Genomic DNA, 13,943 nt, shown 5'->3' with positions numbered 1-13,943 from the left:
TAGTACTCCACAAGGCAACGATAACTGAGATTTAAGACTGAAATCTAGTTTAAGTGTAACTTTCAATTTTAACTATTAGTTTTCTGAAAATACTTTCTCTAATGTTAAAGACTTTCATGCTGAACTAGAAACTGTGTTAAACACTACCAAACACATGGGCCTAATAGAAAGGCAAATATCAAAGCCAAACATTAGAAAAGGGCAAGATTTTTAAGCACCCAAAGCCATACATGACAGACTTGTAGATTTTTTCAAAACATGTATGTACCACTTTTATAAATAAGGGAAGGGAAGAAGTATGTTATAACACTTTTTGAAATATCCCTACCCTTCTTGGCACTAAAAAATACCCCAAGGCATGCCTGCCTTTGCACATAATCATTGGTCCTCTCTTCCCTTTGAATGGAGGAAAGGAGAGCTATTAAAGAAGTATAGATAGACCCATGGGACGTTACAATATTCACTTATACCCAGATGGAGAGTTATTCTAATGAATTGTTAAAATAAAAAAAAAAAAAAAAAAGGAAAAGAAAAAGCAGTGGTTTTAAAAATGACCCAGGTTCGAAATCCAAGTCACACACAGTAGGATTTGGGTCCCCGAAGCAATAAGGCACTTTCAAAAAATGTCCCTCATCAACTTAATTGTCTTTTTTAGTTAACTAGTAATAAAGGATTAAAATAGAATTATTTTTTTTTTGGCTTTGCTACATAATTAAGTAATGAATATGAGGAAAGGACCCTTCTTGCTTGGTGTGACAGCTTTCATATCTACCTTCTTAGTCTGTTTTATTGCTATGCTTTCCAGCCCAGAAAAGAAAAAAAAAACAACACCCCAAAACCCCCTAAAAACCTGAAAACCACTTTGACGTAAGTTTGTTAGGACAGGTGTAAAGCTAAAGCCAGAGAATAAAGTGATTGAGAAAAACCTGAAAAGGAGCTGAATATGAGAGCTTTAGCTCTCTCTGAGGTTTTGTCAGGCCAAGACAGAGAAGAAACGGGGTGCTGGTGATGCTCTGTGCTGGATCGTGCATGGCACTGGCGGTGCTGGGCTGTGTAATCAGTGCTGTTAATAAATGTTTTCGTAAATGCAGAACCCCTCCAAGAGGGCAGTAAAAAAAGAAAAAGATACTAGAACACCAGTGAAATGCACATGGCTTCCCTGTTTTGTGCTTGGAAACCACACGTCACACAGCAAAAATGCTGTCATGACTGATATCTTGACAAAGGTTTGCATTAAGTTATTATTATCCAGTGAATCAGCCCCGACAGAAAGTGGTGGCAGCCAGAAGCATAATTGCAGAAAATGTAACTTTGGAACCTTTGCTGCAAATATTTTAACTATCTCATAATGACATAGGTTATTTTTACAACTGGGGAAAGATTATGTAAGGAGATTCTTTGGCATTTTAAGTAAAACGTTAGGAAAATAAAAATCCAATTGAGCAATCAACATGTTTTTAGTCTTTGTCCTGTTTTACACTTTATACTTAGCCCTGTAAAAGAAACTTTAACATTCCCTCTAAGAAAAACACATTTAAGTGATGGACAGCAACAGTGAAAACTGATGAAATATGAAGAGCTATTTATAGCAGTTGATGAAGATGGATGTTCAGCAGCTTCTCCAGCTATTCAAAATGGGCTAAAAAGAGATGTTACAATGTAAAGGGTCACCTAGATGCAGCTGGAAAAAAATTCCCAAGGTGCAAACTCCAACAATAACAGTATTTTTAGATGATGTTAAACACCTTGGGAAGCACGCCACACAACACTGCACATTCCTTACTAGTAGGAAAGCGCAGGTTCCCACAATTCAAGCAACTCTTTCAATTGTCCAAAATTGCATCAGAATCCAGACAGGACAAAAAGTAGCTCAAAGTCTCCTTTAACTCCTCAATTACATTGCAACAATTCTCTCCTTTGCCTACCAGTGAATGGCTACCACAATTATGCTCCGACACTTAAGATTTAAGGCAAAATAGCAATACTTGATTTTGCCAGGTGTTACTTATTTACAGCAAATAAATAATAGTTTAATTACTGTGATTGTAAATACACTATATTCAAGTGACTTATTTATGTTTCAATCAAGCTATACTAGATGATATCAAAACAATGTATTTTTTAATTACAGATTACCATTTGAGCGTAGAATTTGTGTTTTTCTTTCTCGCTCTCAATTTCTTCACTACACCTCTTTAGATTACCAAGTAAATCCATGCCTGTCAATTATTAGTTTCTAATTACCCTTCACAACTTTCTGAACAGCTACTAGGAAACAGAATGATGAAATAACTATTGAGTTAAAAGGAGATTAGATAAATATAAATAAATTACACTTATTATATGCTCCCACCACACCAGGAGATGACTTAACAGTGAAAGGAAAAGAATCACATTGCAATAATGAAATCAGAGAGGGAATTCAGGTCCCAGAGGCGATTCTACGGAGTTTATGTTAATGTACACCTTGTGGGGGACCAAAAATCAACTGGAATAGTTTCCTGAAAACTGTTTCCAGCTATTTTCTCATTTAAAAAGTTCCAACTTCACTTGACCCATTAGTCATCATATTACTTACATTTATTATGTATTTTGAAATCTATTACAAAAAACCCAATGGATTCAATATGGCCTGTTTGAACAAAATCATAACATCTATAAAAGAAAACCTATAAGCAGCACTCTGAAATTTCTGTCTGAAACAATTTCTTTCTTTGTCATTTTATTACTTATAGCTTCAGATAAAAAAAAAAAAATCAGGGTTATGAGTATTTTGCCCTTGTTCTCTGTAACATTCAGATTTGTACCGTGAAGATAAAATTTTATTCTGTGAACTTGGGATAATGATATTACTCCAAAGGACTTTTTATTTGGTGAACTAAGGATGAATAAGCAACACAAAAATAACAGAGCTCCCAGCAAGTTGCTTTAGGTCAGTAACAGCTCTTATTGAAGTCAGTGGGCTTATTCTAATATATACCATAACCTAATGTGCACCAGGTTACTATTTCTATGACTAATAAACTACCATAGGATACTCGTAATCTGAAAAATCAGAAAGTAAACTTCATGAAAATTATTTATAGGTTCTATTTATAAGACTGGGGTCTTTTCACGGACTTCGAAAAATGTTGAACTATGAGAGAGTAAAATAAGGCATTTTCCAAGAATTTGTTAACTTCTCATACACCTCATTCTGTAATGGATCTTTCATTTCTCATAGCCAATATGGAAAAGGCCAGATCTTTCTCTCTTTGGCTGGACACAGGTCTCTCCCTCCTTTACCCCAAGAAGGCTGTAAAATACAGAACATAAAAAAAATAGAAGAAAATACTATTTGCTGTAATCTCAGGACGATTGAATTTCCTAGTTCTAAACAGGAGAGGAGCAGACAACAGGCATGAAACATTTTACCACCAGTAATATCCTTTCTCTGGAAGCCACCCATTCTGATGTAAGAAGTCAAAGGAACAGAGGAAATCTGAGGAAGGTAAAGGTAGTATTGAGCCCTGATTCTGATTTGGAGTCAGGGTGGCCCTTCAGTAACAGGGAAATGGCTGAATTGCAAGAATTAAGTTTATAAAAATACGGAAAGAGAGAGACATGTAAGAAAAAGACTAGATGTACTGTTCTCAATTGTCCCTGGTTAGGCATCAAAAGAGAAACAAATTAAAAGAAATTGAAAAGCAAGAAGAATCCAAAAGAATTGTTTTTATCTTCTAATTCATCATTCCCAATTTGGATCAAGGAAAAAGAAAGAAGAAACTTGAGACAAGGCTTCAGAGGCCATCTGCAGTCCATCTTGTATTCTGCTTCTGTGAGACAGATGCCAATTAGTCTGGAAGAAACTGGTAGTCACCGCTCAGTATTTCTACCTACTGTAATTTTTATGCTGCAGCCCTGCAGAAGAAGCTCTCTAAGGCCAATATGGCAAACAGAAACCTTCAGGGAGCTTAATAAACTTGAGCCATCTGGGGTGCTTGCCTGTGGTAACAACTCCTACTACCACAACCTAGTATATCACTGATATTATGCGAAGGTGACGTTACCAGCCCTAACCATTGCCTGGGTTTGAGGTCTCAGACAAGGCTCAGAGTGATATAATTATTATTTTTTTAATTATTATTTTTAATTGACACAACTGAACCGAAATAAATTGTTTTCAGACTAGAAGACCAAAGTTACCAGTGATAAAGAATGGAGGATTACTGCTATTTATAGGTTGCTGACTGAAATGAAGCAACTGTGCAACTACCAAATAGATTACAGACATGTGTCAAGGGTTGTGTGGCGAGGCCAAAAGTTATACTATGGGCATTTGGAGGCACTACCATGATAAGAAAACCCTAAGAGAAACATTAACTCTCTCAGATGACAGTCAGTCAAGTTGAAGCACAGTGAGAAGAAATAAATTGTTCCAGGTGGCTGAGCATGTTTGAGGAAAAAAAACAACAACAACACCTAAATGCTCACTATTATCTGCTTTAGCTGCTGAATAATACTGTTAGAGTAAGACATACACAAAGAAAAAAATAAAGGGAGTCTAGAAATTTGAGCAAAGTTTGAAATAAGTTTAAAAGAAATGCCAATACACTGTAAAAGTTACCAAGAATATATTTTCAAACTTATCCATATGCCTAAATGTCCAGTTGTCGTTTCGGTATTTGCGAACTTAAGAAACTAAATTTCATTTAAAATAAATATTGCAAACACTGCTGTTAGGAAGGTGCTTTGCTAATTTTACACATTATTATGCTGATATTACAGAGAATAGACTTGTTAAAAACAAAGCAGTACCTACAGGCTGGTACACCTGTTTGGAATATTTCTGCTTGCCCTCTTAATCAAATAAATATCATTTCATGGCTATAGTGTCAGTGCTTTAAAAACTTGTTTGTAAAAGAGTAAAGGGGAAAAAAAAACCTACCAGAAAGCTCAAAAGTTTTGCAAATGACCCAGAGTTAATTAGAAAAGTCTGCACCCTGGCTAGTTCCCCTTCTCACGTGTCAGCTCTCATTAAATCAAAAAATTCTCATTTCAAAGTTAACAAACACCATGGTTAACAAAACTGTTAAACTGGGATCAAGTGGGCACATTCCTAGGTTTATATATGATGTCATGCTAAGCAGCCCACAGCTGAACTTGCAAGTAGTATGAATGATTTTTCAATATATTAAGTATCTGATCTAATGCTAATTTTCTCTCTATAGGCTAACTGTGCTGGGAACAGGTGGCCCTGCTTTCAATTACGGAGGGCTAACATGCCAGTGTGAGGCCTGGATTAGTTCACCTTCTCACAGGGAATTTGCCTCGGTTGGGAATGGATTTATTATGGCTTCACACATGGAACGGGGCTCATGTCAGCTGAGGGCAGTGATACATCATATGATTCAAATTAACCTGCTGTGGACTGCTCCGCAGGGCTGATATTGTGTATTAAAATGACGACATTTTTAAAACAGCTTGAAAGAAACCAGGATTGCTGAAGTGCAATGGTTCCAATTTGTTCCAACTAATCTATCACCTGCTGGAGATATTATTCTAGTGGGTTTCTGGTAGCTGCTATTTTCCAGGTTTCTCCAAACCACTGACCTTGCTAATGGAGACAATTGTTGCCTTTGGAAACAGGGAAAAAAGCCAGGGAGAGCGTGAGGTGCAGCTTTGTTTGGTGCTCTCCCTGCCTATGGCGAGGCCTAGTGCCGTGCTCCTCCTCACAGCATCCCAGCGGTGCCAGGGGTGTCTGGAGGAGCAGCCCCCAACCCCACCTTTTCTTATTTTTTCTTATTTTATCGTTCAGTGGGAAATGTCTTCATTTGCCCACATAGTCTACTCTGTACAAATTATTTCCAAAGGCAAACATCAAGGATCTTAGTTATTTCACATCGAGCCTAACTTCTTCCCAAGAAAACGCTTGGGGAAGAGGTCTTTGGGATGAGCGTTTATATTTTGCATGTATATGTATTTTGTATGAAGTTGTACTTCACAAACTGATTAAATATTTTACATCATTTACACGCAAAAAGAATACATCAAAAAGACAGTTTTTGCAGTTAAGAAAGCATAGTTCGATAAATTTAAAAAAGACTATTAAAACAAGATGGTCATAATTTTTCCCCGCCTAACGAATAATACCTGATGCTGAAGCAATAAATAGTTCACTTACGTGTATTAGACAAAAATTAAATGTACGAGCTGAATATGAAAGAGAGAAGGTCATGTAAACTGATGTAAATGGAATTTAAAAAATTCTAAATAATTAGTTACTGTAGAAAGAGAAAGAATAGTCCTTTAATACATCGTGGGGTTAGGGTTGAGGTCTGTTCCCACAGGCCTGATGATGAATGCTTATTTCTCCTAGGATCCTATTACCTTAAATCTGGAAGAAATATCATTTTTCTTTAGTTGCCAAAAATGTACAAAATAATCAACTCATGTGGCAAGAAGCGCATTAATGTATCCTGTTATTCTCATTTAATTAGTGGTTTCCAAGTTTAGCTACTTGCTGTAGTTTTTTGATCTCCAAGTTAATACAGACTGACAACCTGGTTTCCTGTGTGGTGAAAGTATACAATTTTTCTGTGGAACACTATCTACTTATCTACTTCAGCTGACAAACTATTTACAAGGAGTACAGTTTTCACCTAAGACAGCAAACACTGGGAACCATTTGCAGATTTTTCTTTTTAACTGCTTGTATAGTAGTTTGCATCATAAACCACAGCCATGTTTGATTGCTCTATCTGAAACTTAACTTCAGCACGCCAACAAAATTCTTCTTAAGAATTATGGCATTGCAATTGAACAGCTGAACTCTGAACACTTAAAATCTATAGAGAAAACTGCATTTATCGCAACTGCTACATCCAGATTTTTGTCTGTATATGCACAGCTTGTAGGAGTCTTCTGAAAAGCAAATCACCCATGCCCATACAACAAGCATCTACTAGCACACATCGCCTTCAGTACATTAAAAAATTAACTTATTGGATTTATGAAATGGACATATATAAATCAACATGAAAATATACAATATGTCCTTAGAAAATACTCATTAGTGGCACCGTTATTTGCCAAATGTTCACTAAAAAATCCCTAGGCCTTTGAGGCATGAAGCATATTTCATCAGTGTATTTATTTAATCAATTTAGGTATTTGTGATGGGAGACATCATAATTAAGGTTGTCTGGTGATCTTACAAACATTTTGCTGAGGTTCCTGTCCTTAATGAACACCTGCAGGCTTAGTTAGGGCCTGGTGATGCAGATACCTTCTCCAGACCCATGCTCTGTACGCCAAGCTACCTCACACAAGAAGTTGTGGTTAGAGAACTGTTTTCCCCTCAAGTAGAGTTAGTAACTTGTTTTCCAGTAGTCTGCTCGGGAGTTGTCAAGCTTTCATAACCCCTTTGATTGTGCTATTCTGATGCCATCGCATGTGGAAAGTGTCTTTCACTAGCAATTCAACAAAACACCCTTGGAACAGCTCTTGGTAAAGGTTAGCCTAGTTGAAGAGTATCTCATACTGGCCACAAGTGAGATGAGAAAAATCTGCAGAGGAATGCAGAGCTGTTCTATTATATTACCCTGGTAAAATACTTTATTAAAATTCAGAGTAATTACTGTTGAGTCATGTTTAACGATAGTTCCCATTAGCAGCAAATAGATGATAAAAAGAATGCCTTTTGGCTAAGAAGAGATTCTGGATGAAAGCTCTGAGGTTTTATGTGCCTTGCAAGAATAAATAGGCTGGATTTTATGATGAGTTAATTTATGTTTTTTTTCAGTTCCCTATTTAGCCAAATACCACGGAGGGGAGAGATTTAACACTGATTCAGGATCTGACTGAATTGTTGAGAATGGGGTAGAAACTGAGACCACTCGTCAACATGTACTTTGCAAGCTGGTACCAACTTCCTTGTTTGTTAGTTTAGTTAGAAAGCTGTCCTACTAACACGAATGTGTCAGGGAAACACCTTCAGGCTTTTAATACATTAAATATAAATGCTGGGCCAGGAAACTGCAATGAGAACCTTAAGAAACAGGAATGGAAAGACAAGGGATCTGGGAATGTGGGAACCTGCCAGAGATATGGGGAGAGAGGACTAGTAAATCAAAAAATTGGAAAAAATGAGGATAAAAGAAAACAAAACTGGCAGCAGTGACCAAAATATTGCAGTGTCAAGAAAGAACACATTTTCCTTTTGGCTTTCCAATGGAGCTCAAAAATCTTGACTCCCCACATTCCTCTGCTCTTATCAGGTATCTGTAAAGCCCACTGATAGTGTCTCTTCCCCTCTTGTGCTGATCATACTTAGACTGAAAATCAACTATTACTATTATTAATCTTTTAGCTCAAATGGCAATGAAACATGTAGAAGGTCTGAAGGTTCAAAATCCTATTAATGAAGCCAAACAGGGATCAATATAAGAAAAACTGCATTGTCAGGTGGTTTTAAAGTCTTGTCTTAAAGGAATGCCATTAAAGCAGCATAGAAAATGAAAGAAGTGGCAATGATGAGGTTGTGAACTTTATTCTTTCTTCAAGACTCTTGCCTGTCTGCATGTAAAAAAAAATGGATTTTCAAGTTACCTAATGAAATATTCATAATCATCTGGTAAATACACATCATCTCTCATTCTCTGGCAATTTAGTTTAATAACATGAGGGCTGATATGCAGAAATGGTAACTGTTTCACCCAAAGACAATAGGAACTGTGCTTCCAACACCTAAACTCCTGTATTTTTAAGTAACTTGGACATAAAATTGTCAGTTTTAAATTGGCAACATTCATGTAACGAAAAAAACCTTCACCTCAGTTACCTCCTGTGAAATGGCAAGGGCATACTACGCCATCGCCCACAGGAGGGTTGTGCAAGTAAATGAATTTGTCTTTAGTGCTCACATCTTAAAGCTGTAAGCAATGCAGAGGAAATATGCAATTATTTTGTAGAGCTAGCTTCACATAATGTGTTAGACTGTATAAACATGTGTACCGGGGTTAATAGAAAAACCCAACACGGAAGAGTTGCTCACTAAATGACTGATAACAGCTCATTCTGTGTGCTGAGTAAAGAAAATATATCTATGAAGAAAGTTACACAATTCAACGAACTATAATAAATACGCACAAGGGAGTTGAATTATGATGGCACAGGTAAATGTAGGTCTATTTTCCAACTTTCTATACAACCTTAATTATATTCTACATAGTACTGTAGTTATAAATACATAATTCACAACATAGATAATACATAACAGTTTAATTTGCAGGAGTCTGTGATTCTTTGGGAGTCAGACTTCAAGTCACTTAAATCTTTTTAACTAAATCCTAATGGACCGTCATACTACACCACTTATATTCTGTATTAAAGAAACGCAATATAAATATTATTTTCATGTTTGCAGTGTTAGCATTTTAGATTGTATGGATTTGTAGTGCCAGGTATCCAGATTCCAAAGAACACAAGAGAAGGCAGATCATTAAAATCTCCAAAACCAATTTAAAAGTCAGCTTTTATAAACATACTTCAATAAATTTTAAAATCTCAGTTGTTCAAGAGCTAGAAGCAGGTTTACATTTTATTGGAAATTTGCCAAACTCAGGCTTCTAGAGGGGTAAAACTTCTATAATGACCTTGAAAAGAAAATAAATAACCAGGCCTTAAACCTGTGACTGACCTAGGACTGACCATTCCTCAACTGTGATTTCAGTTCATGGTAACAATGGGAGGAAATTTTCACATTCATCAGCAAGGAATACAACATTTTTCTGATGATCTGTGTGTATTCACGTGCATTATCTATAAATAGATTACGTTATGAAAATGGAGCTTAAAGTCAATGCTTACCTGGTCCATTAAGGAAGTCTTTAATTTGTACCGTGATAAGAGGAGGGGGAATACCACTTTTAGCATCTACTTCTCCTGCTACTGTTTGCAACCAAATCTTGCAATAATCCAGAGCTTCTGGTAGCGTCTTTCCAGGATCTATAGGTGATAATGATCATATTCATTAATAATATTCCAGGAATAAGATCCATAACAAAATGCTACATAAAGTCATTAAGTAAAGCTGAGAAGTTTAAAATGTATACACAGTAGATAAAATTCTTAATACTGTTACAGCATTTGTGCTGACATAGATAGTGCATGTGTTTAACAATGCATGCATACATATGCAAGAGAGCAAATCCAGTATCACACAAAATGAAGAAAAATTGCAAAAATACCAAGAGAAATATGAGTAAAAGATATCACCCATCACCAGACAACTTTTAATAGCACTTAAACTGATCTTTTGTTAGCAGTACTACTTAGAAGAGAATCAGCGATCCAAAATCACTTTCCAGACTGTATTTTCATTACCGCTTAAGAAAATAATAACAGCAAGATAAAGTTTAAGAGATCAGAATGCTAACAGATCTCAAGGACAAAGCACAATGATATTGCAGTTATATCATTCTCTTCAGGGTTTCACTCACACAGCATGTTTAGCTTCTAAAACCAGTAGCTATTCTTGGATAGCATCTTGAATGGTATTCCTTTGATCGGTCCGTAATATCACACAAGTACATGAAAATTAATTTCCTCCAAGTGGTATTCCTTTCTTTATTTTCTGCGTATCACAGATGGCAAAAACAGTGCTGAAGATAGGCTTTTTATTCTTTAGCAACTTGTGACCTTTGTTACAGTAGTCCTGAATTCTGGTACTACACATCTTAAATTCTAAATACTGCCTTATTCTTTAGCATCAAGAATGCTACTTAAATTATCAAATACCTGCCTCACCTTAAAGATTTAAGATTTTCTTGATTAAAGTTCATCTCTCCCATTTTCAGTCAATTAAAAATTGTTAGAATTGTTTTATTTAACTGAGTGTTACTGAATGGATTCCTTTCAAGAACAGTATTTACATACCCGCTATTATACTCAACATATGGTATCGTGGTATCACAGTCATATGTGGACTGGGTATATAAAGTCAGCTTTGGAATTTGTATTTCTTGACCTTATCATGTGATTCATATAAAACTTGGCACATACGAACCCTTATGTGATTTCAAAGAACCTACTGAAACCAATTGATCATGACTTTAGATCTATATGGAAAAGATCAAAAGTTAGCACATTCTTCTGTTTTTATTTGATCAATTTTCAGGCAATGACTTTACAGCAGTATTTGTACTGCATGGCATATACATTACAGCCTTTCCTTCCCTTTATTCCCACTATACATTTATAAAGTCAGCTCTCAACAGTTATTTAAGAGCTGTCACTGCATACAACAGATTTGTATATTTTCCATGTGAATTTCTACATTTTTATGGTTCTCAGCCCTTTTCTTTAATTACACTAACCAGAATTGTATGGCATACTCTCTTTTCTGTAGTAACTGCTTTAGGGAATTTATTTTTCCTGTGTCTGGATTTTGCCCAGCATACTGAAAATAATAATAAAAATTTTTACCACTGAGGTACGCATTTTTTTTCTTCAAAATATAGTTTTGTAGTTGTTCTGAGCAAGAATCTCAGACTTGGATCTATTTTGTTTTGCACTGGTAGCTCATCATAAACAATATACTAATGCTTTTCAGAACATACAGCATTGTAAAAATTACATTGTGCAATGCACATCGCTAGATCACTTAAATTCATCTTTTTATTTTATTTATTGTCCCTTCAGAAATACTAATGTAAACATTGAGGTTTGCTAATATGGAGTAAAAAATTTCAATATGCTATTACTTTGTCTCATTTCTGAACGATATTGTGCCATACTTTATATAACAACCTAGATCAACCAGTAGAAATTAAGAAATTCCAGTAAATTTATTCAAACATTGCTTTTTCAGAGTATACTTACAGGTATTCCTACTGTCCTAAGACACGTTTATGTTATAAAACAGCTAATAATCGTTTCACGGTTGTAGTTGTTCAAAGATGAAAATTTCTTTAGTGAAAGGAGCTTATATAGCAGAAAATCCTTGCATGACATAAGACATTAGCTATACAAATATCAGCCTCAGGGCACTGTATTGCAGGGTTGCATGTATTGCTGCATGTAAGCACAGAATCAAAAAATAAATAAGTAAAGGAGCCATTGGGCTCTTGGAAGATTATTTTGCCCTGTCATGTCTCCAAGGTGTGCAGCACCGTCATCACCCTTTCAGTATGTGGGATATATCCGGACTGGGACACATGAAAGACCTCATAATTTATGCATTAGGAACACAATACAAAAACACCTCAACACACAAAATTAGCTCAAGTCCAACAAAATGTATTATCTTTAACACAGCACTGGCCTTAAAGAGTTCAAGCTTTTTTTTTTTTTTTTTTAATAATAATTATTTTTATTTTTTATTTTGGGTGGAACCATGGTGAACAGATAATTCTGACAGCAGGATAGCTGCATTGTCATAGTTCAGCATCTGAGATAATCCTCAGGGACCAGGGTATAAGTTTTTATACAATAAGAAGAAAGCTAAATTCCAGAGGTTTCAAAACTGTCTATACAAGTGCTTATCTCAAAAACTTGAAGGAAGCTCCAATGAGGATCTACGAGATGTATCTGATGTATCTGGGTAGGACAAATTCATTTACATTGAAGGTCAAAAGAGTAAAATATGTGTATCATGATTAAAAAAAAAATAAAAAAAAAATCTAAGGTAGAAATCAGCATACATGTTTTCATAGGATTAAGGATCAGGAAAAGAATAGAACAATATAAACAAATAAATAAATTCCTATGCCACTTTGCAGAGGAATCACCAGAGAAGCAATAGAATGAAAAAAAAAAAAGAGAGAAAATTTAGGCAGAAAAGTAAGAAATTCCTGATGGGGAATAAGGATTCCTATTAGGAAAAGGACTCTTCTCCCTCAAGGAAACGATGGAAATGTTCAAAATGTTTAAAAATACACTTGACAGAACACTATAAAATATACAACAGGGAACAATTATGCATCAGCAGGGAACCGATCTGAATAATGTATTATAATAGGTCATTTCCATTTCCATTTTCTATGATTCTCCCAAAAATCAACACTTAAATTTGCAGTTATTTGTATAAAGAAAATGCTGGAGAAAACCCAAGGGATGCATATATAAGCAAAAGGAGAGGCTAGAATTACTCCACAGCAAGCCAAGAGAGAGAAAAGAAAGGCTTGAAAAGTGAAGAGCGGTGAAGACGGCCAGAAATTCTGTCCTCCGCATGATGTGAAAAATTTGTCTGGGGCAGCAAAAGAAAAATGGTGGGACAACCATCACAGATCGACAACCAAGAGCGTAATTTAAAATCTGTAAGACTGAAAAGCTGCGAGACTTTGAATACTTCCACATTGTTTTCCTTTATTATGATTATTATTATTCAAATTAAAAAATATATATATATATTTCTGGCTATTTTTGAATCCACCAAACATTCAAAGCCACTTTTAGTCCTGCTAAGTTCCAGATCTTGTCTCCAAAATTCAGAGTTTATGAAGTAACTTCCTAAACTCAATTTGGATTTGCAAGTTTTGATTGCAGTTGCCTCCCACTCATTCTCATGTTAATAGGAGACGGCAAAGCCCAAACTTTTGAGGGGGGAAAGGAAAGGATGGAGGCAGGAGAAATTTCTCATCTCAAAGATTTTCATTTTTTAAAATGTGTTTTTGACCCTGTTTGTACCTGACGGCCACGGCACCCTGGGGGAACAGCCCAAGGCAGGCGTTAGCAGGGGGACTGGGCTACCGAGCGACTTGGCCCCTCCAGCTGGAACCTCACCCAGGCCGAATGAGATCTCCAACAGGCTTTTATTTCAATGGATGAATCATGGCTTGGTTTGCAGTCAATTTTGCAAGCCAGTACGATGCTGCAATCTTCCCCGCATTTCCAGCTCCGAAGTGGGATGTTTGGTGTTATTTTAAAAATGGTTTCCATTGGAATTTAGTGAACTTAAATGG

The 13,943-nt window shown here is 35.9% G+C and overlaps 1 protein-coding gene across 8 annotated transcripts in view; it reads right to left on the bottom strand.

The window, feature by feature from the left end:
- Nucleotides 1–13,943, bottom strand: part of VPS13B (vacuolar protein sorting 13 homolog B) — a 459,168-nt gene that overhangs the window by 100,010 nt on the left and 345,215 nt on the right. For all 8 annotated transcript variants that reach the window (XM_068672350.1, XM_068672346.1, XM_068672349.1 and 5 more), the window contains one exon: nucleotides 9,850–9,987. In XM_068672350.1, coding sequence (XP_068528451.1) covers nucleotides 9,850–9,987 — 138 coding nt within the window. The remainder of the gene's footprint in view (nucleotides 1–9,849; nucleotides 9,988–13,943) is intronic.

This window comes from Anas acuta, chromosome 2 (assembly GCF_963932015.1).
Source record: "Anas acuta chromosome 2, bAnaAcu1.1, whole genome shotgun sequence".
NCBI classification, from domain to species: domain Eukaryota; kingdom Metazoa; phylum Chordata; class Aves; order Anseriformes; family Anatidae; genus Anas; species Anas acuta.
The sequence above is the reverse complement of the archived record's forward strand: the minus strand, read 5'-3'. Positions and strand labels throughout refer to the sequence as shown.